General features: G+C 39.6%; 1 protein-coding gene across 1 annotated transcript; it reads right to left on the bottom strand.

Annotated features, from left to right (window-relative positions):
• Positions 1–2,299: 2,299 nt before the first annotated feature.
• EIF4E (eukaryotic translation initiation factor 4E) lies at positions 2,300–26,056 on the bottom strand. The gene is made up of 7 exons (XM_027636222.1): positions 25,977–26,056; positions 16,896–17,005; positions 15,244–15,339; positions 13,198–13,261; positions 11,205–11,318; positions 8,520–8,659; positions 2,300–7,424 (listed from the first exon to the last, which is right to left on the bottom strand). Exons 1-7 carry the CDS (start codon positions 25,992–25,994, stop codon positions 7,310–7,312), a joined length of 657 nt encoding a protein of 218 aa, XP_027492023.1. The 5' UTR covers positions 25,995–26,056; the 3' UTR covers positions 2,300–7,309.
• Positions 26,057–26,678: the final 622 nt, after the last annotated feature.

Raw genomic sequence — 26,678 nt, 5'->3', positions numbered from 1 at the left:
AGCTCCTCTTGTGCAGAACAGCACTGTGCTTCTGCCCCTCTCACACAGCTTTTGCTACTTCAGCAAAGTGGCATCAACTGTAGGAGCACAGCTTATACTGGCCCCTGAAACATGCAGAGCAAAGTGTGAAATGTTTTCTTGAAAACGTTCTGAAGTATTTAGGCTCAGACCTATGGAAAGAAGGAACTATAATGCTTAGGACAAAACCTACAAATTTTAATAGTATTTTGGGTTGACCTTCTCAGATCCAGGCAGCTAGGAATCTCTTCTTTCCTTTTCCAAGTGAGCCAAGCCCAGCTGCAGCCAGCATGCAGGTGCATTAACCAACATACAGTTCCAGAGATGTTAAAAAAATCTTAGCACAGCTCAACAATGCTGGGGAAATTCTCAGAAACTGTTATAAAAGAGGTAAAAATAAAGCCTCTCAAAACTGACACAATGCAGGGAAGAAAGTGATTTTAAGGCAGAAGTATTATCAAGCATAGTTATGCACCTGTACAAACCTCCTTACAAACTCCAGGCTCAGCACTGCAAAGTACAGCAGTTGGCAACAGGATAGCCAGTTGGCAAGGTGTTTTATTCCCTTCCTGACACGTGTCAGTTCTGCTGCAAATTCCAGTAACTGCTTCTTTTAGGCAGCAGGAAGGCAGACCTAGGCGGCAGTTGAAGGTTACCTGTATTGCAACAAAGGTATATACAGTCCAGCATTTCCAAAAAGCTGAGTCTCTCTTGTTAAAACCTAGAAAAATTTCAAAATTAGACAAGGAGTAGGACCAAGTCACCTCAAGCTAATTTAACTAGAGATGACCCTAAACCATACCACTTCCGGTGCAATTAAGATGTACCCTGTATTCAAACCAGAATTAATCCTTTTCAGGCAGACCACCTAGAATTTCACATAAATATTCATCCTGGATTACAATCTCAACCTTGAAAACCATACAGCTGAGAGGGTTAGTGCAACAACATCAAGTGCACAGAACCAGGACTATGTTTCTACACTATAACACAAATACAGTTGGAGAAGATTATGTCAGAGGGTAGAAGTGTCTCAGTCCTGGGGCTTCCTGAAGATAACCAATAGCAGCCACAACAAAAGCTTACAGGAGAACCAGCTCCCACTGCTGAGAGCTCTCTGTTTGGGTATGCCCTCAGCAGTGCCCACTGCGGTGAGACCCTGCTGCACAGTGCAGGGGGATGGCTGGACAGCACCACATCTACCAAGAAACAATGCGCAAGGAAAGGTCACAAATCTGTTAGAAAAAAATCCAATTTCCCCCTTTGCATCATTTTCACATTTCACAAATGTGAAAGAACCATCTATTGCTTAAGAAGCCATCCATACCGAAACAGATTTAATTTTTTTTGCAGTACGTTGCCCTAACAGTTACTGCTGTTACAGCTTAGTACTAGTCTGCACCACTTCACAACCCATCACAGCCTGACAAAAATCAAACCTCAGTTCTGCCCTTGATTCTCACCTCACCCACAACCTCCAGTTGGTGTGTACAAGGAAGACACACCTCTACTGATGAAGCAACAAACACTTAAGAGACCTTTTCAAAAATTTTTTTTTTTTACCCAACCACTCTGGAGCACATCTGCAGGCTGCTGTCTGGGGACAGATATTTCTTCCTTGCTTTTAGGGAACGAACTCAAGGATGGATTTTCCACGGAAACTCTCAAGAGCATCTCCAACTCTGGACACTGATAGGCACCATTTTGTCACTATGCAGGAGGCACTTCCACTTCAAACACAAGAGATAAACTGAGGTCAAGTAGTGAAATCAGTTCACAGCAGTCAAACATCTATTCTTGAATCAAAAAAAATAAAATAAAAAATCTCAAGCATTAAGTGCACAGCTATGCAATGACACACCTACAGAGACAAGTTCTTTTTTCTGTTTTGCCACAATGGACAGCACAAACAGACCCAAACCCCTCCAAGTTCAAGACACTATCTTCAGTTGTTAAACATCACCATGGTGGCACAACAGGAGCTCCTATTAGTTCACCTGCAGTTTCCTGCTAGCTGGTGCCACTACAGCAACACATTTAGACTACTCCTTCCTACTGGAGAAACTATGGCAAACAAGGAGAGAGCAGTCAGCAGCGTTTTTGCAATCATGTCACTCCAGTTCTGTTCAGAACAAGGCTCATCTGTGGGTGAGCTGAAGGAACCCCGGCTATGCAAAAGCTCCAAACTGAAGAGTGAACACACATTTCCAAGTAGCCCCACACTCATTCATCGTTGGTCTGTGTTTCTCTACATCCCAGACAGAGTCAAGAAGCTGAGACATTAGTTCCTCAGAAACTTTATTTTCATTCAAGCTACAGAAATAAAGTAGTACCTTCCAATTTCCCATCATATTTTCTGTGTATTTGTACGGCTCAGGGTGAGATGCACTAGGATAAACTACCCTGTACATACGGAGGAATATAAGGCTCAAAAACTAGCTTTACTTCAAAGAATGCCAAACCTTACCTATGAGGTTGGCTCCAACTCTTTGATAACATTAATAGGCACAACATAGGAAAAAAGATTATCTAAACTACCTATTGTAAGCAAAATCCAATAATTCATTACAGAAAGTCAAAGAAACCTTTTAGAAATAAAAAACCAGTTTTCTACTTTGAAAAAATAGATGAGTCATTTTTACTTTATATATGATATATTCACACACACTTTCAAGTATCATTTTCACTATTATCATACTTACATGGCTAGACATAAAAAAATGAAATCCCATAAGCAGATTATTATGCCAAAGAAGTCACACAGTCTTTATCTGGGTTTAGCAACACCTGGAATTCTCCATGGTATCACAGTGACTAAGAAAGCAGTGACTAGACTCAGTGTAATTTTTCCCTTTATTAAACATGTTTTAATAAGGCTTGAAAAGTATCAGGATTTAGAAAAATGGAGATGAGAAAAGCAGAGGCAGCCATAAACCCCACAAATTCTCAGCTAAGCTTGTCACACACTCAATACTAGCGGGGAATAACAAAAAAACCCCAAAACTGAGTTATGTTTGGTTAGCAGGCAAACTGATACCAACAGACAGACTTCAGCTAGGATGTTTTTACATTTAAGGCATCACACAGAACAAGTTAATACTGAGAAACATAACAGTCATCATGTGCACAGCCACAGTTCACATTTATCTCTGGACATCAGAACCTGCTTTATTTCAAAATAGAAAGGCTAGAAGGGAATCCCATAGTCTTTTGGGAAAGTGCCAGGCAGCCAACAGGCAAGAGCAGGAGTGACCATGGTTTTTATCACAGGGAAAGGAATTTAAGTGCTTATTAAGGGCTTTGCTGCAGTGCCAGAGCCAGATGCCTGAAAACAAATTCTGGTGGAATACAAAACTAAGAGCTAAAAGGCAGAAAATCTGTTCTAGCAGCTAAAGTAAATGGGTGCCCCACAGAGATCAAAATGGCAAACCTTCAAGATTTAACAGCTTCTGGAGCTTGGAAGTGATGGAGAGGTTCAGCAGGTGCATTCAATAGGTCTGGTTCCACACTGCTTGTTAATATGCTCTGCACTTCTCCTCTCTGAGTCTAATTTGGATAGACAGGTATGAAATGTCTCAAAGTGAACCAGGTATAACTATTTCCTTACTGGTTATGTCATTTCCATTTGTCTGTTTCTTGCCCAATGTGAAAAGGCACAAATTCTGCATTAAAAAAGTTTATTGTAAGACCTAACTAAAACCTAATTACAAAAAAATTTTGTAGAAACCATTGACTGTTCTTAAGAGGGCAAAAGTCATATAAAAGTGAAGTGCCAGTCTGAAAGCTTTATATGTTTATCTATCAAGCTCAACTATTTGATTGAGTACTTCAGTGGAGGATGTTCTTAAAATCTAGTTTTAAAACCATCAGGCCTAGACTCAAAAATAAAGCTTCTCGGAAACAGGGAAGGTCATATATCGAAGGGAAGATATATGTCACTTTTACAGACTGAAATGCAACAAATTTATTTTTTCTTTTAGTAAGGGCCCCATGGAGTCCAGAACATTTTTTCCAAGCATTTCAGTAGGAAAAGATTCCATTAGGTAGGATGGAAGTTTTGAGCTCAGTCCAAGCTTGGCTAAAAGCTACCATTCCAAGTTTCCAGAATTTGGCTAACATTAAAAGTAAGTTTCCTGAGCTAGAGACAGCCTGAAACACAAAACAGTGACAAGGAAGACGAACAGGAAGTGACAACGAGAAGCATTGCACAGCCCAAGACTTCCAGTACACCCAGAAGCTGACAATTCACACATACTCCTCATCTGTTATCCATCTTCCCAGGCTGTATTTCAGCACGTTCTTACACCTCTTCAAACACAGCAAGTTTCTGCTTTCCTTGCTCTGCTGGTTTTGTATCACAGAAAACCACTTCTGAATGAAGATGATTTGGACTCTTCTAGTCTTCCCAGGTTTACTAAAACCACACGCTGACAATGGCTACTAACCCTTCAGAGTTTAACAACATTGAATATTTTGCACCAACATCAGATACTTAAACATTTACTGTTTTTTTCCTCTCTTGAGCCTGTGGCTGTTTTATTGATACACAGAATGGAAAGCTCTCAGTTTTCTCCCGTAGCACAAATACAAACTACACCATTATAATCAGAAGAACATTAGTATGCAGCACAAAGAGATTTGCAAGCTGGAGAAAACTAGGTTCATGGTTATTTACTTCTTCTAACAGTGAATTAGAGGCATAGGTTATATATTTGATAAAGTAACTATGCCAGCTAATTTTCTCTTAAGTCTTCTAGAAATATCACAATTGTTACAGGAGCAGCAAAGAGCCTCAAATCAACCTACCTGCAGTTTCATATTACAGTGCAAGTCAGTTGGCTGCTTAAAGAGGTTCAGGCTCAAAAACCTGAGACCATACCAAAAGAAATCAATTACTTCTCTAGATGAACAAAATGCTGCTGCTGCCCTAAATAATATTCTGCTCAGACTTGCAGTGAAATGAAACAAAACCAATACTATGTACTTCTCATAACAGCATTCCAGTTAATCTCAGCACTCTTTACAAAATGGCAGCACTACCAACGTTTCTGAATGACACTCCTTCTAGTGAGCCTGGCCACAGTGCTCCCAAATTACACACACGAAGACAACCTAACGTCACCACTCAGGAAGCCAATTCGTCTTTACATTCCCATGCATGCAAAAGCATTACTGATGAGTAGCTGAAGCTGTAGCTGGAAAACAGGCAGGAATTGCTATATTCTATTATCAGTGGTCTTATTAAACAAACCTGACTTGCTTTGCACACCTGCAGAATCAGGACAGGCAACCAGTTTCACCAGAATCCTCAAAAACCTGCCTTAATAGCTCTCTCCACATCCAACACCTATCCTGGTTAATGACCAATACTGAAGGCATAGTGCCATTAGATATAGATACCTACTCTAAGTGTTCCTACTAAACAGCCATAATAATGATCCAGACATTACTGTAATTAATGACCTGGACCTTTTTGGTATAGTCTGATACGCTCTTTATGACACACATTTCTGATAAAACACGCAAAAAAGTGTTCAAGTCTATTTTAGCACACAGACACTTCAGTGCCTTAATCGGGCAGATTCAACTGAAGCTTTACTGCCACAGTGACTAAACTTCCTTTAAGGAGTTATCAAAGATCAAAACCCCAATAAGCACCTGCCTTAACATTTCACTGAAGAAAGGCTACATAGCCCTGGCAAGACCTTTACTCACAAAGTAAGAAAATACAAAAAGCAATAAAGCACTGACTTTCCTGCATACTCTGCTTTAAATGAGTGAAAAGAAAAATCATCTCATCTTTTGCTCAAAACAAGTTAACTCAATGACCCTCAATTTCCCCCCATCCTGCAAGTCAAGCAAACTTACAGCTCCCACAGCAACTTTCAAATGGTGAAATGAAACTTCAGTTAGCAACACTATCTAGGTCCTCACATACTTTCGTTTTGTAGCCATGTCTCTAGTGCACTTTACTTGTACTTTGTATAAGAATTACATCCTCAGAGCAGAATCACTCACTAAAGCACTTTCAGTGTAGCTCCTACCTGAAACTAAACAGCTTTCTATGTACCCTTGAAATTCCTGGTTGGCACAAAACAAAGCCAAAAGAGAAACAATGCAAACCGTTATCAATTAGACCAACCACTAAGAAAAAACAGTAGCCACATCAATATAATTTCACTTTGATATAGAGTGCTATCTAATAGATTTATTAAAAGTTTCAACAGACTATAGCTCCAGACTTTACCTTTCTTGGAAGACACTACTACAAAAGAAGCCACAGTAGAGACTGCCTTGTCACAAGAGGTACAAATACTTGCTGTATAGATGGAGAAATAAAAGGACAAATCTAGTTGTCTAAAAGACAATTCACTGTACACATTTTATTTACAGTTTTGTACACTGTCTTAATATGAATGGGACCGCTTTTCTACTTGAGCCATTTTAACCAAAGCAAAATAACCTAAGTAATACAAAGTGTTAAAATACAGCATAAGATACAAAAACAGACATACTATTTCTAGTAAGGAATGTAAATTACGGTGTTACATAAAAAAAAAAAATCCACATTTATGTTTAGGAAATCACACAAACAGATCACTGATTTGACTGAAATGCATAAGTTCATAGCAAAGCTTTGATGTTACAAAAAAAACCAAAAAATTACCAAAGAATGCACAAAATTAATGTTTATTCCACCTTTGTCATATTCCCAGATTCTTCACCAAGTGTTACATGAGCAAAAACAACTGAAATCAAAATATCACTAATGTTATCAAATAGGGAAAACAAATAAATTAATCTAGCAGCCATCAGCATAGGTTACAGCAAAGATGATGCTGTATAAAAAAATTGCTAGAAAACTGTATGCACCATACTCTTTTCCAAACCAGCAAAATGTTACTGCATACAATGCAAATGTAGAACAGAGTAATTTCCTGCAGGTACAGAAATGCAACTTCTTTTCTGAATACTGTGGATAAACAAATAATTTTTTTGTAATAGTAATGTTTCTACCAAGCTAATACAGAGTGGGCCAGAAACACATTTATGGATTTGGGGGGTGAAGTGTACTAAAATTCTGATTGGTAATGGTTACTTCAGCCAAAATAGAAGAATTGAACACAGAAGTACAAGACAAAGGCGAATGAGACTTCTCACAAATCTTAGCAACATTTAGATGGAAATCAAATTTAAATGTAGTCCACTCTGCTTTTGAAGAGGCTTTGGTTCAGCTCCCAATCTCGATTGCTTGACGCAGTCTCCTATGAAAGAATACTCAGGTGTCGTCTTAAACAACAAACCTATTTTTAGTGGTGGAGCCGCTCTTAGTAGCTGTGTCTGCATGGGACTGATAACCAATCACTATCTTTGGAGGAAGTCCTAATCTTTCCTTGTATACCCTCCTGGAGGAAAAAAAAAAAAAAACAAACAACAACAGAACAACAGTTTAAGCAAAGTCCTTAGGAAGGAATTAGTATCAGGACACCTGCTTTTAACATATGCTGACACCATCAAAAAGAGTTGCCTACTTAGAAACAGTTTCTCAGACTGGAATAAAGGACTTGAAATATGATTCTTCTAGCTTATTGCATCTAAAATCCACTTAAAGTTTTGTAAAATGACTTCCATATATAATAGGATAAGCCCTTGCAAAAAAATTAACAGGTTTACATAAATGTAGAATGCAAGGATTCTACTGCACTCATATGAGTATCATTATTATCAGCAAGCTGTATTCCCACATACAGAAACAAAATAGCCATAAATAAGCCATGGTCCAGGATTCCAGAACTACTGAGATGATAAAGTCACCTGAGCCAAACAAAACAGCAATTCCCTGGAACAGTCAGTTTTAATCAACAATCACAATTCCATTGCAGAGAGTGGTTGCCTTTGCTTTAACTACTGATAGAAAGCAGCCCCCCCATGGTATTGGCCATGATCAGCTACTCAACAGAAGCTTTAAGAAATCAACAGCAGCATTAAGAAAAATCAGCTTGGACCTTATGTCTTAAGAGAAGGAAGCAGCAGTACCTCCCTTAGACACACACACTGTTCCTTAGCATAGAGTGAGTGAGGTACAAGACACTAATGGCCGCTCCTGTCCGGAGTCATGGCAATATGACAGCTGATGATCGACACAACTTACCTTGCTCTACTGTTACTTACTTCCCACCTTTACAAACTGGCACGCTGCAACAGAACCCACATTATCTACAGGTATTAAGTGCAACAAATGAGAACTTCTGCCAAGATTTGTGTTCAATTCTTCATTATTTCTAATCTACAATGAAGGCAGTGCAGCAGTACAAAGTAGTTACTAGCACATGCCCATACAAAAAACTACACCATACCACAGATTTGGCACAGAATTACCTAAACTTGGGATACAGCTCTGCACAGGTTACATTTTCCTGAAGTGCATTCTCTATCAAGTTAGCTGGCTTTAAATGAATGGTTACACTTCATATATTCAAGACACCAATCACGTTACTTACCCTATATGTGTAACTGCATCCCTGTTTTCACATTCAGTTGTCCATATTGCTATTTTATCACCCTTAGTTCTAACATTAACAACAGCACCACATACATCATCACTGTAGTCATCAAACGACTCCCCAATAAGGCACAGCAGCTAGAAAACAAAGCAGTAGTTCAGAGTCAGAATCCTGCTCCACAGGCAAAAACTCAGTGTACACAACAAGAACTGAGGAATGCTACACTTTACTGCCTACAGTCACTTGCTACATAGCAATCATTTTCTGTTTATTGCAGTATCTTCTTGAAGTTCCAAATGTTACAAGTGAACATCAACTCAGGAGTAGTAGGACATCTTCCACTGATTCTGAATTTTCCATTCCTCCTCCTGTCCCACCAGCTATGAGTTCTGACACAACTGATCATTGACACAGTGCTGCCTCCATCCTCATACTCTCAATCCAAAACAAGGTAAGAATTAAAGGAATATATTCTTTCTACAGTACATCTAACATAGATAGACAAATCTGAAATTTTGTTTCCATCCATTACCTAGGAAGCACCTGTGAAGAACTATTTGCATAATATCAGCCATGTAAGGTTTAACTTCAATGCTGAAGTCTATCAATGCAGAGGTAAATCACACTGCAGTAGGATGAGAAGCACTATTCAATGAAATGCTACTTCCAGCAACACAGTCAGGAAGCTTCAGTGTTTCCATAAACTCTACAGTGGGCATCAGTGCTCCTGAACAGTGGCAATGCAAGTGCACTAATACAAGTGTACAAGTAACACAAGATTCTTCCCAACAGGCTTCTAATGGTGAAGTTTGGAACTGGGAGAGGTATTTTACTTCAGGAACATCATACTGAGGGGGGCCACATCCCCACACAGTATGCTAATTGTGAAAATGATATTTAAAATCTTCAACTTGCAACCTATAAAACAAGCAATACAGATAATCAAAACTTATAGTTTCTTGTCGTTGAGACAGATTCATCTAGTCTATGCTGAATTAAAAATCCTTCTACACACTGAGGTAGTAATCTCCAAATGAATGCTTGTTTAATTCACTTGCACAGTACATTAAATACAGTGCTATTACATCAGTTTTCCAGAATCACTTATAACATTTGGAAATTCAACACATTTGTAACTTTTCAAACAAAGCAGGTCTTCCAGTATCCATGAGACCTACAAGGGTTGGCCTCATCAAGGAAATACAAAAAGGACAAAGTGTGCTAATGAATATATCAGGTATAACTACTTGTGCTTTAAATGTTACACCCAACTGCAGGCTGTACACCCTCGATGAGTAATGCAAGCCATAAATGGCTAAGATTAAACCACACACAAACATGCAAAATATTGATCAACAGCCTTAGTACACACATAAGCAAAGATGACTACTATGCTCAATAAACATTAGTCAGGTACACTCTTCACGAATGCTGCACAACAGGGGAAAAAAGTCTTCTCAACTCAAGTTTAATTTACAGTTAAGATCATTGTATTACAAAAAAAAATTGTTCCAAATGGGAGTTATAAAGGCTTTGGTTTTTATTGGAGAAAATTGGTTACATATAATTACTGGAATTAGAAGTGACAGGGTTGCTTTAGAGCACATATCAGTCACCTGGGTATTTAGGCTCTGTGCCATTGCTTGCTGCTAAACAAAAATCAGAGCCCTCTAACCCTAAGTCTACACAGACTACCTACATGCTTCCAAGCCACATGTAATGGCTGGCAGGAATCAGGACTCATACAAGTGTAGGCCAAATGCACACTGTGAGATGTTAATTTACTCATGTGCAGTCACACAGCCTACCAGCGTAATGCTCCCAATCCTCTCTTCAAATCACAACTACAGCGATTAGAAAGATCCTGAAAGTTCAGGTGTTTCTGATACCTCTGCTTTTATTCTGAAAGCCATTTCTCCCTTTTGAAGGGACACAATACTTCTTGCCTCTCACACAAGCAAGGAAAAAAGATTAGAGATTTGCTAAGACTGCTTTTGTTGTTCTGTCTACAATCCATGATCCTAAACCTAGATCACACTAGACTGTTTTAGGCTCTTCTGAGTCAGTTCCTAAACAACAGTCATATCCTTTTCTACAACACATTTAATGCAACCCACATAATCTCTAGAAATATATTTACCATTCAGTTAAATCTATTCCTAAGAGAGAACAGCAATAGAAAATGTATTTATAGTGTACATACAGGATGAACATGCTATTACTTGCCTGCCCTGGTGTTAAGATAAAAACAGGAAGAAAAAAATAAATCAAAGTCCCTTGTTTCAGCAAGGCCAAAACCTGAGAACAATTCATTTTTCCAGAAGTATTAGTAAAGCAAATTTTTATATTCCAGCAGTTGAATCTGCAAGTTACACTCAAGACAATGTAGTATTTTCACAGTAGCTCAACAGCTGCTCTGTACATTCCACAGGAAAAGATTAATCTGCCCTGCAGAGATCTCTCTGCCTGTTACAACAAAGTATTGAACAGAATACAACTACATTAAGGATCACTACTGAAAAATCATGTTTCAAATACAGCCTGTCAATCAGAACTTACAGGACATAATGCTGACAAGAAGTTTAGAAGGTTCGTGTGGCACACAAAGATCAAACCAGTTAAAAATATTTTAATGCAAACACAAGACTCCTCAGCTGCAACTAGTCAGGCCATAGTGCTTACTGTCTCTAGCCAGAAGCGATCAAGGTCACTTCGTCTCTGCTGTTTGTTTAGTGTAATTAGCCATCGTCCTCCTCGCTTGTTTTTTTCATCTTCCCACATGGGTTCAATCCCATCCTGCAAAAAATGGCCAGAAGTTACATTAGACTCAGTCTGTATTTTTCCTATAGAATAACCAAAAGGCCAATGACAGCTGAAATAGTAAGTTAAGAAAAAAAATGTATAATTTAAGATCATTAAACACTGTCTCATAACAATACCAAAGTTCCAAAACAGCTCAACAAGTACACTTTCTCTAATTAATCTTTACTGCTACAGAAGAATCACAGCGCAGGCAAGTCTTAGCTACATATTACATTAAAAAAACCTGAGGCAACAGGCAAAGTCAACTTTGCCCTGCACGAAACTAGAATGTAGCTGCTAATTTTATCTGGAGTCCTTATTTTATGCCTTGGACTCAGTGTAATGTCAGCCAAGCGCTTCGCTTATGCATAAAGATTATTTCACTGAAACAGACACCTTTGGCAGTCTATCTCACTGACTTTCTTCACACACAAGGTGAGAATAAGGGTTTTCATTGTCAGGACAAAAAAAAAAAATCAACATGTCATTTCAAAGCAAGTTCTGATTCACATTTTACCAATGGCCCTGCACTGAATTAAATGACTCTGGATGTGCTGATCCACCAGCTATGTTGCACTTCAGAAGGTCATTCAAAAACTAAGTAATTGTCTAGACAAAGGAATTTGGTTAAGAACTGTCCATTAAGAGAACTGCACTACAGAACTTAGGCTGAAAACAAAAAGTGTTCAACATGCAGGATGTGGAGTGGTGTCAGCTCACTTTAAATATAACACCCTCACTGGCAGCTGCAGATCTTAAACTACTTCATCACCTTTAAGAGGCACTCTTAGGAGGTCACAACTGAAGGACAACAGTAAGAGATGGCTCACGAGCCTGCAACAGTTGCCAATTTATACCTGTTTCAGTTATATATTTAAGTTTTTACTGCTTGATGATAAGCAAACACAGGATAGATACTGTACTTAAAACACAAATTTAAGATTCATGCGAAAAATACAAAGTATGATCCATAGATATCCTACTCTCTGAAGGGCCTACAGCTTCTAAAAATTCTAGTAAGGTATTTCAGCCACTTAGAATATCATTACCTTCCCAAACCCAAGCATCAGCACCTCTTCACTATCTAAAGCTGCTGGGGTTTACAAACAATGTACAGTTTGCTGAGGAGTCCCAGCCCATTGCTGGGCTTTATGAGCAAAGGAGGAACCAGGTACCAGTACTTCAGGGACTATTTAGATATTTGAATCCAGAAAGGAAGCTGTATGTTAGAAGCACTTCCAAGAGGTAAGGATTTAATTTAGAGCTCCAATTCAGATCCTCCACTCAAGCTGAGGCCCGATTTCATGTGCCCTTTCCCATAAGCATTTTCTATTCACCAGTTTGGGCACTTCCTCAGCATGCTTTACATGTCCGTGTTGAGCACAATTTTCTATTTCATACACAAGTAATACAGCATTTAACTGGCAGCATGAAAATTAATAGGAGCGTTGTCCACTTGGCTAGCAGAATCCGTAAAGAATACTGGAAAACATTGCTGCCTCCTGCAGACATTTTAACTCATTTCACATCAAGTGACAGAGCTGGAAAACCTTTCATACTATAAAAATTTACACAATTATTTGCATAAATCTCAAATGTAGAATGGAGACAAACAGTAACAGATTAAAACGTACTGTCTGAGTGTTACAGCAAGTACTCGCATTTTCAGGAGTCAGTGACAGCCTGATTTTCAGACAGCACATAATTGGGACTTTCTAAAAAAAATTAACACCTTTAGAATACTCCCAACCATGTTCCTAAATGTCTTAAGTGAAATATCTGGACATATCTGAAATATCCTGACAAAGTATCTTGCTTTGTCAGGAAACCATCCATAACTGAAAAAAAAAAAAAAAAAGGTTAGCAAGCATACCTTAAAGAGCGAGTAGTCACAGCCAGGCATTAAATTACTAGAGAGCTGGATATGGTTGTATAAACTATTGGAGGGAAAAAAGCAGGATTAAAAACTAAGCATCATTTTACAGTACAAAATTCTTAAAGAATCTAAGACATAAGACCAAACAAGACCCAAAAATTAAAGAGCAATTAAGTTATTTCAAAAGCAATCCTACTTCTTAAGTATTTTTTAACAGTATAAAAGCACTTGCTTTAAGATGCTCTGGTCTTAAAGCAGCAGAACAGAAGCCAGTTTATGAACACTTGTGGGGTTCCTATACCAATGCCTCTTCTAAACCTAATTCTAACAAAGTTATTAGGAACATAACTCACTGAGCTTTCACAGCAATAAGTCCTGCATACATGTGTATTCTGGATGTATACATACAAGGAATAACTGTTTATATTTCAAAAGCTAATCTCACTGCAGAGAATGTTTTTAAAGAGAAGTAATCAACTTTGTATTTAATACAGTACTCTAGGTTTAAATGTTCTAGGCCTGATAGTTTGAATTAAGGACTCAAAAGGCAAGAACAGATGATTGACAACAAAACAAAATTTATATTCAGAATTAAATTCACAACTGCGCAATTCAGAAAAAAACATTCAAAGGAGTACATACTGTCTCCTCCTCTAGCAAGGAGACAGATTACTTTTGTTCCCTTCTGCCTGCACATATTACAGACAACCTGTAGCCCAAGACTAACACTCAGGCACAGTCCAGCATCAAAAAGAAAATTAATTAGAGTGATGTTCTAACAATGAGAAATCAGGCACAGGAATTTACAATGCCATTAAACTTAAAAGAAGCAAGCTGGTAAACGTGTATCTTGACTATAATATTTTCTTCCCAGAAGAACACACCTATTCCTCACTCCAACCACAAAGGAGATGTAACTTCTCAGTTGCTTCTGACTGATTTTATACCCTCACTGCAGACATCTCCATTAAGCACTTCTTTTCATTACCCAAACAATCCTGGTTATAGGAGCTCAAAAATTTACCCTTAGCCAACTTTATTAGGGCAGCTAAATTTGTTTAAAGCTCACATCACATACCACAAGTCTGCAAACTACGGTTCACTCAACCATTAATCACTCCCAGAGTAGGAATGGGAAAGCTGGTTACGAGCCCAGAATCTCATTCCCCTCCCTGTGACAACTGCACTGATGAAGTTCCTGAAAATGTAGAAGCATTTTTCTTCTCTATTGGTGCTAATTAGTCATCTTATTCTGCTAAGGCACCATGTCTCTTCCTTGCTGATCACATCCAAAAAAAGTATGCAACAAAAACTTTAAAAACCCTACCACTCAATGTAGCATGAAACACTAAGAAAGCAACAGTGCTTTTTTTCACCCTCAATTTCATGCCACTTGCATTTTCTCTACATTTTCATCATTATGGCAGGCAAAATCTTTCAAGCCAACCACCCAAATCTGACTGAAGCCACTGTTTGGAAAGTATGGGCCTACCTTCGAAGGCTTTGGAAGCCTAAGTTCTTTCACAGACCTTCAAATTAGAATGAGGGTAATTTCTTCTGTAACCCTTAACACACTTCTTTCAGGGATGCCATTAATCTGCATGAGTCTCAAGTACTATGCTCAAGATTCAGGTACCCTTGAACATGTGCAGTGAGACAGCAGCCCGAGAATTTAATCAAGGGGGAAAATGTAGGGGCAAGGAAGTGACAATCAGTTGGTCATCAGAATTTACAAGTCCATGCTTCTGTGAGATAGCTACTGCACAAATAAGATTTTCTACACGTGTCATGTACATATGAATACAAGCAGTGTTGCAGTGTAACAGCAAGACAACGTGCATTGAAACTGTGAACAACTTTTCCATTCACATTCTCTTCAAAGGTGAACACAAGGTATAGACTTCACCTTCAGTTTTGCAAATATTTCAGATTACACCCAAAAAACTTGTGGTTAATGGAGTACTTAACGGGTTTTTTGACTTTGACATAAGCTTTGCCAACAAATCCCAGAATTACCACGCAGATTGAAAAATTTTTACTTACGCCCAAAAGTCTTCAACGGTATCAAACTTTGAGATAAGACGAAGATTTGCTTGCCAAGTTTTGCTCTTGTCATTTTTAAAAAACCAGAGTGCCCATCTAAAGGAAAATAAAGTGTATTAATCAGCACAGAGGTCAGTTTTCATCAATAAGCTACATGATATATTCTGTTCTCAAATACTTTACAGATAACAATATTTGTGTTCCCATTACAAGAATCATGGCAGATTTGATCAATCCCTTTAGGTAAACATTTTAAATATTTTTGGAACTTTACTAAGACTCTAAACTTCATATGTTCCATTTCTCCTTGCAGTCACTACTAAACTGCAGTCCCCTACCACAAATAACTGATTATGGTCTAAAACAACAACTAATAAAACCAGCAGCACAGTTCCCTGTCCAGTAATTTCCTCGTAAAGGTAACATAAGCTAGTTATATCACTCCAAAGCTATACATGCACATAAAAGAAAGCATACATTTTAAAAGGGAAGCTGCCTTAAGCTTACTAACAGCAACATTCTTAAACCCCCACAAGTTCATTGTTTCAAGTTCTAAAATCAGCATATATAAAGACAAGACTAAATGAAAAAAATCATCTCTACTGAGCACAAATCTCAACACATTATAAATCAAACCTTTCACATAAAGATTCTCTTTCTGGATCTGAAATGCATCATTTAAAAAGCTGGAACAGAATATCCAATTAATTAAACAGGTTTATTTTTCACTCCAATCGTTTCAGTAGTGTTGAAATCACTCCGTTTTGCACTAGAGTAGATTTATCTTCTCACAGAAAAGAACTTTAAGTTACCAGATGTCAATCTATTGATCAATCAACTGACCCTTCCTGACGTTCCAAATCTTGTTTTACAAGTTTACTCCTTTCCAGTAGTAGCCTCACTACCACTTGTAAAGGAGTGTCAGCACCAATTTATTCAAGGCGTTTTGAGGAAATGGTGGAAGGATGGAAGCTGAAAGACAACAAGGAAAATGGGATGCACGCAGCATAGCACTACAGGGTAGCATGGTTCTCCACATTTACTCAAAACTTAGGAAAAGAGTAAGGTGTCACTTGGCAGAAGGTTCACTTTGGAGCAGCGCCTACCAACTAACACAAAGTACTGAGCATCTCACATTAACTCTTCAGCTGATTTGGAAAAAATTACTTCCTAGTTGGTCTCTTTGAAGCTGTAGGAAGGCTCGGATTTTTCACTAACTTTCAACTATAATTTTAACTACAAGTTTTTACCACTGGCACCTTAATTTACCCAAGTATAAGGCAAGGCTTTCCAGTTCTGCTGGACAGCAACTTCAGCTCAGTGTCAGCCTATTAAAGCACACCAGACAAAAGCAACAAAAGCTCTGATCATCTCCAACTAAAAGCAAAGCCATGCTCTTTCCAAGTACCTGGCTGCATTTTGAAATTTGCAAAGACTTTCAGCTTCTGTAACTGCACTATCTGAAAAGACTCTGAATATTAACAACCGGATCAGATTCTATTTAATCTGCAACCTCATTGCAAAAATCCTCAAAAAAACTCCCCAAGAACTGTCAAAAGACTGCTAGAAAATGCAAGGTAAACAAGAACTGCAAAGCCACCGGCATTTTTCTGTCTTTGGCAAAACTACAATCATGCTTCTGTACTATTTACCTGTTTTGTAGTGGATGTTTAATATACTGTTCAGGGCTGGCAACCTCCTGACTAGGTGCTGGCTCGGTTTTCTCCTCTTCTGCAGGTTGAGGGGGGTTGGGAGTGGTTTCCTGTTTGAAGAAAGGAGTTATTAATACATTCCTTCTCAATTTTTACTGAAGTGATTTTGTTCTCTGAAGTAACTTTAAGAAGGCTGAAGCCAAGAGTTCCTACAATTAATTTTGATTAGAGGGCCTAAATCACATCATGGAAGCACAATTTGTATCCCTTTATTCTTCAGCATCTGAATAGGTCCTACAATAAATAGTAACTGCAGGAATCCACATTTTGCTGTTCAGTGATTTGCTTCCTATGTCATTTGTTTCCAGAATGGTTCACTTCACATACTTGGGTCATTTTGAAACAGTTTTGAGAGTTACTTCAGAAATATACAATATACTATGTTATCTAGAATACGCACATCTAAAATAAATTTAGAGCGTAATAATTTCAGAAGGAAAATTATTTTTAATTAGTTTCTGACAAAGCATTATTGGAAACAGGTGCACAGTCCCTGTTATTTAGAAAAATCTAATACAAGTAGAAGATAGACTTGCTTTTCTGAGGTCTGAAATCCACTATTGCAAGCAGATAGAAGCCAAGCCAGTTAGTAGTTATCTTTGTATTTGCAACATCATCACCAACCAAACAGCAGAATTTAAACATGCATAGGTTCTCAAATTTCAAACTGAAATAAATGTAATTACTGATTTAGCACAGATTAGACTGATTCCAAGTGTTATTTTTTCAACTGTCTAGAAACAGTGATAGAAATGTTAAAGATATTTAAACACAAAATAGTAAAATATATTCTCTTTGCGTGCAAACTCTCTCAGGCTCATCATTCAGTTGGAGAAGTCACTGTGTCAGGTTTGAAATTCTAATGCCATTCATTCTAATCAGGGAATACAAAGGTTTATTGTGAGGCCAAGTGTCCCTGCCAGTTACCACCATCTCTCCCTAATCTGGCAATCCATGCTAGAAAAATCACAGAAACATGGAATGAGGACTATAACTCATTCCCTACAGCTAACACAAAAATGCCTGTACAGTTGACCCCATGAAAGAAAAAAACCACTTCAGTAATACAAACAAAAGCTAACTACAGCAGACTCAAAGACTCCAGACATTTCTAAATGCAGCAATGCAAAAGCAGTATTTAAGAAGTAATTTAAACTTTGTGGTCTTAAGAGAACAAATTAATATAGGGCTGGATTAAGTAATGGTAAGTCATTTAATTAATGGAACAGTTTACTCCAGGCTTCCACACAACTCAGTTTATCATCACACCAAAGCTCCTGAAAAAAGTGGAATGGATTGGAAGTGATAACACTGTTCAATCTTCACAGACCCAGCTGGCAAGGTCTTCTGGTAACACTTAAAGATCTGGCTTAAAAGGGATTTTCTTTTCATTATCAATATATTTAGCATTATTAACCACAATATGTTTTACATCAGAGAAGCTACTCCTTTATGGTTGAAAATAATCAAGTATGCTTTAGTTTAACAGCTCACCTAGAAAAACATCTCAGTTCAAAAGCTGGTTTACATCACATTTCAAATACTTTCACATGCACCCCTGTCCACAGCAAAGAGACTGAAGTGTGAAGGCCCAACAGGAGCACTAGGCCAGTGCTTTGATTTATACAGTACAAGGGGCAAATTCCTGCCTCCTAATAAATCTAAACGCTTTCTGAAGATTATCCAAAGGGATCATCACTAACAAACCCATGGAAAAAGAGTGTTGAACAATCTGTCATATCTCCTCCAGTGTAATACTATGAAAAGCTAAACAGATCTTCAAAAAACTTACTATGTTCTTCAAATTCTATCTAGAACAAAATTTCTAGTGTTTCCACCAAGTTAAACATGAATGGGGGTATCAAACATACATCTTTAACTACACACAACCAGCTGCAGAATACATCAAGGAGGCACTACAATATTTCCTGCTTCAATTTATCATCTGTGTTGAATTACAAAAAGCCAAGTACAGACAACTAAAATTTGTTGCCCCTTTAAGGACTTCTAACTAGAAGATTCAGAAAAATTACATGTGCAAATACAGTGACCATACAAGAAAAATCTTGTTGATATTTTGGAATAGCGCTAGGTTTTGTGCTAAAGCTTGCTTTCATTCACAATACTCTGCAGTTGTGATATCTAATATTTACAACTCATTTACAAGTGCTATTGCACTAAAATTTTTACAAATAGTCTGCATTCAGCAAGAGTGAGTCCATCTTCCAAAAATAATTTCAGTTGAGAATCTCATTCACGTTTGCTCAGCAACTAGCTTTAAATATACAAAGAACTAATACCAAAGTCTACCTGCCACTCTTCCAGAAGTGTCCTAACTATAAAACCTGAAACAATCAATACAAAGCCATTGAGGACATGCAGAGTTATGCTGTTTCATAACTTCCAATACAAGACAACATCCGAAAGGATTTAGGTAGCATGTCCAGCTAAAAAAAAAAAACAAAACAAAACCAACAAACCAATGAGCCTCCATACCTGCCCAGTACACCAACAGTCCCCCTCTGCACAATTACAAATGAAAGACATCTGACTCAGCACATTTTAGTTAAGCCACAACAATAACAAGTCCCTTTAGAAAGCTACAAAGCATTAATGAAACTCGGACTAACCATTATTTCAAGCTCCTGTCCAAAACCAGAATGTGACAGCTCACCTCCAAGGCCTACCTAACTATGACCTTGACTCAGGACTGTGCCACTCCCCTCAAAAACTAACCCAGCCAGAATAAATTTATTTTTTTTAAACACCAGGCTGTCCCATCAAGGACAGATACAGCTCTATGTGCCGGGTATACAGTTGGAAGTAGAGCTTTTTATCACAAAACAGTTTTCTGGTTGGTCTCAGACAGAAGCCTAAAGCAGGTGGTTTTCACTTCTTTATATTTCCCACAGCCATCAAGGAAAACAAAAAGAAACATTTTAATTTTTGGCTGGTTAATCGTTATCAGCTCCTATTTTTTCATCTTACATTTATCTCACTCTTCTGACTATGAAACTGAAGTGTTTGTATATCAAAGCACTTTTCACTATTAGTCAAATAGGAAGTATGTAAGTTCACTAATTGTCATTCAAAGTCCATCCCTGGTATCCAAGAAATTCTACAGGAAATTATCTAGAATTCTATTCTATAAGTACTACATGAATTAATGTTATACTGTCCACATTTTACCAATTCACACCTTGAAACCTTAAAATTGCAACACTATTAACCTGAAGTCAGATTGACTCCACCAGTAGTTTCTGGACTACTAAATTTAAAATCCTTCTTGGTACTTGACTACTGCTCACAACTAATGCATTCTTTAACCTAAAATTGACTTTGCATCTAGAACTAAACTAAGTAACCATTTGGTTTGCTGCTTTTAAAATGTATGTCATAAAATAGGGCAGTATTACCAGATAAACTGGAAAGCTTCATATGGCCAATCCCACTTCTCATACACAGGACAGCACATAATTAAAAGTGACATTTATTCACTACCCACATGGTTTTTGATGTAGGAATCAGCTTGCAAAAGTCCATGAAACATCTGCCTACTCAGCATTTAATGACTGTATCTGCACATTACTTGGATTTTGACAGTTGCAGATTTAATTGGTGCTATTTACTCTTTCTCCACAGCACATAATGACCAACATATCAAAGGAAGGTGTGCATGTCACCAGGACAGGAAACAAATAGCATTTACAGCACAAACTGCCTCATCAGGTTTGTCTATTGAAGAGAACAACAAGCTTGACTGGGTTTTACCAAGGGTTTTCAGATGCTGCCCAAACCACGTTTGTGTCATTAATTGTCTACGGAAGTTGTTCAGCAAGACCAGTTGAGGGAGTGCAACATTTATTGCCTAAAAGGATGTAACCCAGCACTATTAGGCACTCTTGGTGAAGGCTAAGAGAATTAATTAGTGGAAAAGGCTTCCAAAGGTATCTTGCACTAAACCAAAATAAGTCACATTCCAGAGTTTTCACCTTCTCATTTAGGGTTTACAACAGAATGAGAAACCTGTATGTGCCACTTATCTGATGTACAGGGAAAAACATGTTGACTGTCTCCTGGTTCTTCTGCTTCTTGCACGTAACTGCTGCTATGCTACAGTCGGGATAACCATTCACAAGACCCAAAATCAAGTTATTTATTTAAAAATATTCTGGACAGAACAAAAAGGATTAAAGCCCACCCAACAAGCAAGAATTGTGTTCTGTAAGAAAACAAACCAAGTGACAATCTGATATGCAACTCTAAGGAATGAGCATACAGCAGTAAAAACCACAGGTGGTGTAAGAGCAACTGGAAAAGTGGTGCTAATAGGCACCTGTTACCAATCTAACAGTGTGAAGTAGACTTCCAGACACCAGGACAGAGAAAAGATTCCTAGATGTGACATAACAAGGCCTAATACAGAGCAACTATCCTAACTGCATATAGCACCATTCAGAGCACCACAGATTTTTAAGAAGAACACAAACGTTAGAACCTGATTTTAACTGAGTGACATCCCATCAAATTACAACTGAAGTGCAACATGTGTACATGAGGACAGGAACAAAAGGCTTAAGAAAAAAAGTCAGAGGTTTTATACTAATCATCACCTCAGCTTTAAAAGATACAAAGGATATTTATAGCCCTTTTGACTTCTGAAAAATGGGTCACATACACTTGAACATATCCATTTAACCCACAGCCTCCCGACTAGCGTTATCAAACAAGTTACAAGGAACATCAAAACACTTCAATATCTTTGTGATTTTATAGCTGCCCAAGCAAGCTGCCCTTGTGCTAACACCCCTCACACCAGTCAGCACTCTGCTGCTGCCTTTGCTACTGGAACATAAAATCTATCCACGGGATGACTTTCCACATCTAACATTTTCTTAGTTCTAAGGCACTCTGACAAGGAAACAAAAACTTCCCAAAACACTGAGGAGAACACTTCAGATGACTCAAAGGACAAAAAACCTCTAATCTCTCCACACACCTCTCTCTACACAAAACCACTCCAAATTTCCATGAGTATACTGAGTCACTGGTACAACCAAGCATGGAATTCTCTATCAGATGAAAAATTAGAACGCATTCAATCTTCAGAAAAGAATTTAAAACAACATATAATGTCAATGGTCAAGGTCAGTCTTCAAAGAAAAAGTGCTGGACACACTACTGGTATGCCTGATGCTTGTAAAGGATGCAATACACACAAGCTACTTTGATAAACAGCACTGAGCTCGAGACAGACAGACAGACTACTGTTTAAAAGATCGTTCATTTAAACAACTGCTCTGTGCATTTAGGGGAAAAAAAAGGACTTTTAAACAGTTAAATTTTTTCTGCCTTGCATCCACTATATAGAATCAAGCTGCCACTTTCAGGCAGCTAACAAGACATTTATATTACACAGTACACTTAAATCTGTAGATCACACACTTGCTACCTTCATAAGGTGAATATTTTACAGAGCAAGAGGCTTTCGAACTTCAAGAAATGAGGACTGTTATAAGCTAAAAAGTTTCTAAACTGAAATTTAGCCTTGACTTTAGAATATTTCAAAAGTGAAAGAAAACTTTAGTTAAGGAGAAAGTTGCACTAATTCACTTTTAAAGTCTGCACTTTTCTTCCTCAATGCCAGCTCTCTACCAAATCCCTTATTTGATTCTCCCCTCTGTCCCCTCAAAATTCAAACTAACCTTTACTTTACAGAGCTGCCAAAAGGAGCATATTTTCTCAAAGTTTCCCACGTACCTCCACACCTGCAGGCAGTACTGGTAAATGAAACACAGCTCCGTCTCATATGCTATTTTTATGCATTACCTTGAAATAAGCTTGGTATTTTATATGCTGTGTGAAATGTAACTTTTCAAAATTGCTTTTAAAAAATATTTATCTCAAAAGATTTAAGTTGTCCAACATACTCTTCCTCTTAGAGGAAGCTTTGTATTCAGACAGAAATTTACAAAAGCTTATGACAGATATTCTCAATTATTAAAGAGCATGACAGACATATCTATCCTGTATCTTTTCAGAAAAATGCAATGAGCAAGCAACTGTGTTCACAATGCTGCAGCTCAATGCTGTACTGACTTCAACCACAGCAGGTCATCAACTATTACAGCAGAAACACCCAGCAAAAGAGCAAGTCTAAAGTTGAACACTCAACTTACATGCTATCTGACTGCAAATACACAAAAGAAATACCTTTCAGCCGACCTTGAATTTTAGGAGCTATTTTGAACTTTCCAGAACTTCAAGCCCTTACACCACTATGTAAGCCCTTAAGATAATAGTTTCATTTAAAATAAGTTTTGAGTCCCACCTACTGATAGTTAGCTGCTTAAACAAGCATTTTTTCAAATTCTAGGTAATTGAAATTTCACCCTTGTATCCTAAAGTGCAGAGTTAAATTCCCAAGAATTGCACTTACAACAATAACTGCCATTAAGGAAAAACATAATAAAAGAACCATGACACCCATTTCCAGTTTGAATGATGAGGGATCAGATTCATACACAGCTACAAGTCACCTTTGGCAAACTACTATTTACTAAAGCATTACTACTGGTTTTGTTGTTGACTTTTGCACAGCATTATCTGATCACATTTAATCTTCAAAGGCTACAGTGAGAGCACTTGAACAGGACACACTCCTGCATATTCTCACAAATTAACCTAGAATATTCTTAAGAGAAAAAATCTGGTTCACATGAGAAAAAAAATGAGTTTTAACCTGTCAGTGTTGCTAAGGGTTAAGTCTTCCCTGCAGTGGAGAAGTAAACTCCTGTGCAATAGGTCTGTATTTACTTAGAATAATCATCTTTTTCTTAGCAGCTTCCATGGGACTCTCTACACAACTTTAAACTCATGTTTTCATATTTGTGAAGAGTTTGAAGCACTTTTCAAGCTTCTTAATTTGAAAGCATGGAAGTAAGAAGCAATGATTTTAGTAGGAGCCTACTTAAAAAAAAAAAAACAAAACCAAACCAAACAAACCCACGCTCACTCATACTTTGCATTTCCCAAAAAACCACATTTTCACACCAGGGAAGCATCACAGATGACATCTCTAGAAACCCATGTCAAGATTTTGAAGGTCAGGAACAGAAAGGCTTCCCTATGATCAAGAGGTAATCCTAACCACACACGCAACTAAATTGTTCGAGTGGAAAGCACACAGCATTTCCGTGACATTGCACATCTTCTGACCTCGGTCACTACATAAGTCTAACCTTAAGCTTAGGCAGGAGAAGTGAGCCACCTAAGGGGACAATAAACAAAAACTTTATTATTTACTTCAATTTGAAAGTAAGCAAGCACAGCCAATATCTGACTCCCAAAGTCAAACATACTTCAGCTACAGCAGAACACTGAACAACGGCATTACTCCAACAGTTGTGTTGCCCCATCTTCCACTTCTACCAGCTCAGCATGACTGCTCATGGTGAGCTGGATCTGGCAAATCAATCCTGCTAGGAAATAGTGTGGTAAGATCAATTGTTTGCTTTTGGCTAAATTAGGGCCCCGATCTACCTCCATGTCCAGCTTAACACTGATGTATAAACAGTGGAGAAAATGGTGCAAAGACAGGCTTGTGCCAGCAGCACGGCGCAGACAGCCCCACACAGCCAGGCCTTTAGAGTAATTTCAATTTCTAGAGGCTATGAATATTAAAAATTATTTATCACAATTCCTGCCAAGTTCCACAGCCATAACAGAGCACTGCACTGACAGTAAGCTCTCATCTTCAGATACATGGGCTACAGATCAGAAAGACTGGCCTTTGGATGGTAAAACAAGTGTAACACTGTGGCTGGAGAACACGGGAAGGGTGTTGCTGGTGGTTTGTCTTCCTGTATTAATAACTGACATTCTTCCTGATCAGAACTGTTGCCAAGGAATTTATAAATGCTGACTAACTTAAATCTCTTCCTTGTGGATAGAAATTTTTTCTTTTGCTCACAGACAAAAACCATCAGGAGAAGGACCAATGTCCCTTACACAGAAAGGTAAGGGTAATCTTTATTTAAACCCAGTGATTTTCAAACTGAAGTAGTTTTTGCCTAAATGTTATAAAGCATTGCCAAAGAGCGGACTGGCTATTTAACCACAGCTGGTAAGTGCAGCAGCAAGAGAGCAGCCTTCCCTAGCTGTGTTTTCTTGAAACACTAACACCCAGCTTTCTGCTCTCTACTCCTCATGATACACAATCATGTGGGATTAGAATAACAACTGTACTTGGATCACTTCCAGATGCTTCAGCTCATTATGGAAGCACAGGCTGGGGGCAACATTTATAAGACGGAGCGTAGTACCATGACCATAATTTAACACCTGGAAAAAGAAGGAATTACTTAATTATCATGAAAGGTGTATATATATAAAAACTTGAATAAAAATATACTTTGATCCAGAACGATGACACAGCCTGAAAAGAGCAATTCGGTCCACCCAGTCTCCGCAGCCACGCTGTCGCTCCGGCTGCCCCAGAAGCGCCTCTGGGACTGACCGACCGCTCGCCCCCTCCCCGCGGTGCCCCTCGGGCCCTGTGAGTGCCGCGCACCGGGCCCTTCCCGCTCTGGCAGGAGCCGCCCCGCGGTTCCCGGACGGCCGCGGCGGCGGGAACCAACATGGCCACCCCCACCGCGCCACATGCGCCGGCCGGGCCGGGCGGCCGCCGGGCCGACACACAATGGGCGCCGCCGGGCCGCCCAACCCGCTCCCGCCGGGCCCTCCCGGAGCCGCGACCGCGCCCCCCGCACCAGGGCGGCGGTGCCGGCACAGCCACAGCCCCGGCCCCGTCCCCGCGGCCCCCTCCCCCGCCCCAGCGAGCGTGCGCTCCTCGCCGGCCTCCCCGGCAACCCGCCCGCTCCGCCAGGCGCCCGCCGCGGCCGGCGGCGCGGCGACTCGAGAAGGAGGAGGAAGAGAAGGAGAAGAAGAAGAAGAAAGAGGAGGATGCGGCGAGAGAAAGGCGAAGGAGAGGCGGGCGGGAGAAGGGAGCGCGGCACTCACCGGCTCCACCGCCGCCATCTTACAGCGCTCGGATCGCCGACGCGCCGCGAGGCGGGGCGGGGGCGGGTAAAGGCCGTGGACCGCACACGATTGGCCGCCCGGAGGTCACGTGGAGCCGGCGGCCGTTTGGGGCGCGGTGCCCGCCGGGAGATGTAGTCCTCCGGCGCGGGGGACGCCGGGAAGCCCTCCTGCTCCCGCCCGGGCAGGAAGGGGCGGGCGGCCGAGGGTGGCGCCCCCTGGCGGCGGTGGCGTTCGCCCTTGGGGAGCGCGGGAGCCGGCTGGGCGCTCGGGAGTCGCCGGGATTCACATCCCCTGGTCCCGCGGCCACACCGGGAACGGGCACGTTGGGACTGTCCATGCAGGAGGGGGTGGCTCGTGAGAAGTGGTTTTAGCTGCCCGGTGCTCCCCAGGGAAAAGCTTCCGGCATAGTAGAACTTTCACTCAGCGCAGACGGGCACGGTGTTTCGGGTCACGCGCTTTGTTTGTTTCACTGAATTTGATCTTTTGCCGATTCCACACTTAATTGACTTGTCACTCCGGGGACACGGCCGGTGACCTTGGCTCACCAGGCAGAAAAAGGTAGCAAACATGAAATCCCGCTTCTTCCCGAACCTGATGGACAGGAGGTACCTGCATTTGGTGTCGGGAATGTCATCGCATCCAAGGAGCGAGATTGCCCATGTCTGAGCGCGCTCACACTTC

The sequence above is a fragment of the Corapipo altera genome, unplaced genomic scaffold (assembly GCF_003945725.1).
Source record: "Corapipo altera isolate COAL_440 unplaced genomic scaffold, ASM394572v1 22b, whole genome shotgun sequence".
In the NCBI taxonomy this organism is placed as follows: Eukaryota; Metazoa; Chordata; class Aves; order Passeriformes; family Pipridae; genus Corapipo; species Corapipo altera.
Note: the sequence above shows the minus strand (reverse complement) of the source record. Positions and strands in the feature narration are given on the sequence as shown.

What these genes read in the sequence shown, in the direction of transcription:
- EIF4E (XM_027636222.1), bottom strand. An exon ending in GTGACTACTCGCTCTTTAAG is followed by an intron (nt 11,319 to 13,197) that starts GTATGCTTGCTA and finishes CATTTTTTGCAG; the next exon opens with GATGGGATTGAACCCATGTG. An exon ending in GATGCAGTTACACATATAGG is followed by an intron (nt 7,425 to 8,519) that starts GTAAGTAACGTG and finishes TTTTTCCTCCAG; the next exon opens with GAGGGTATACAAGGAAAGAT.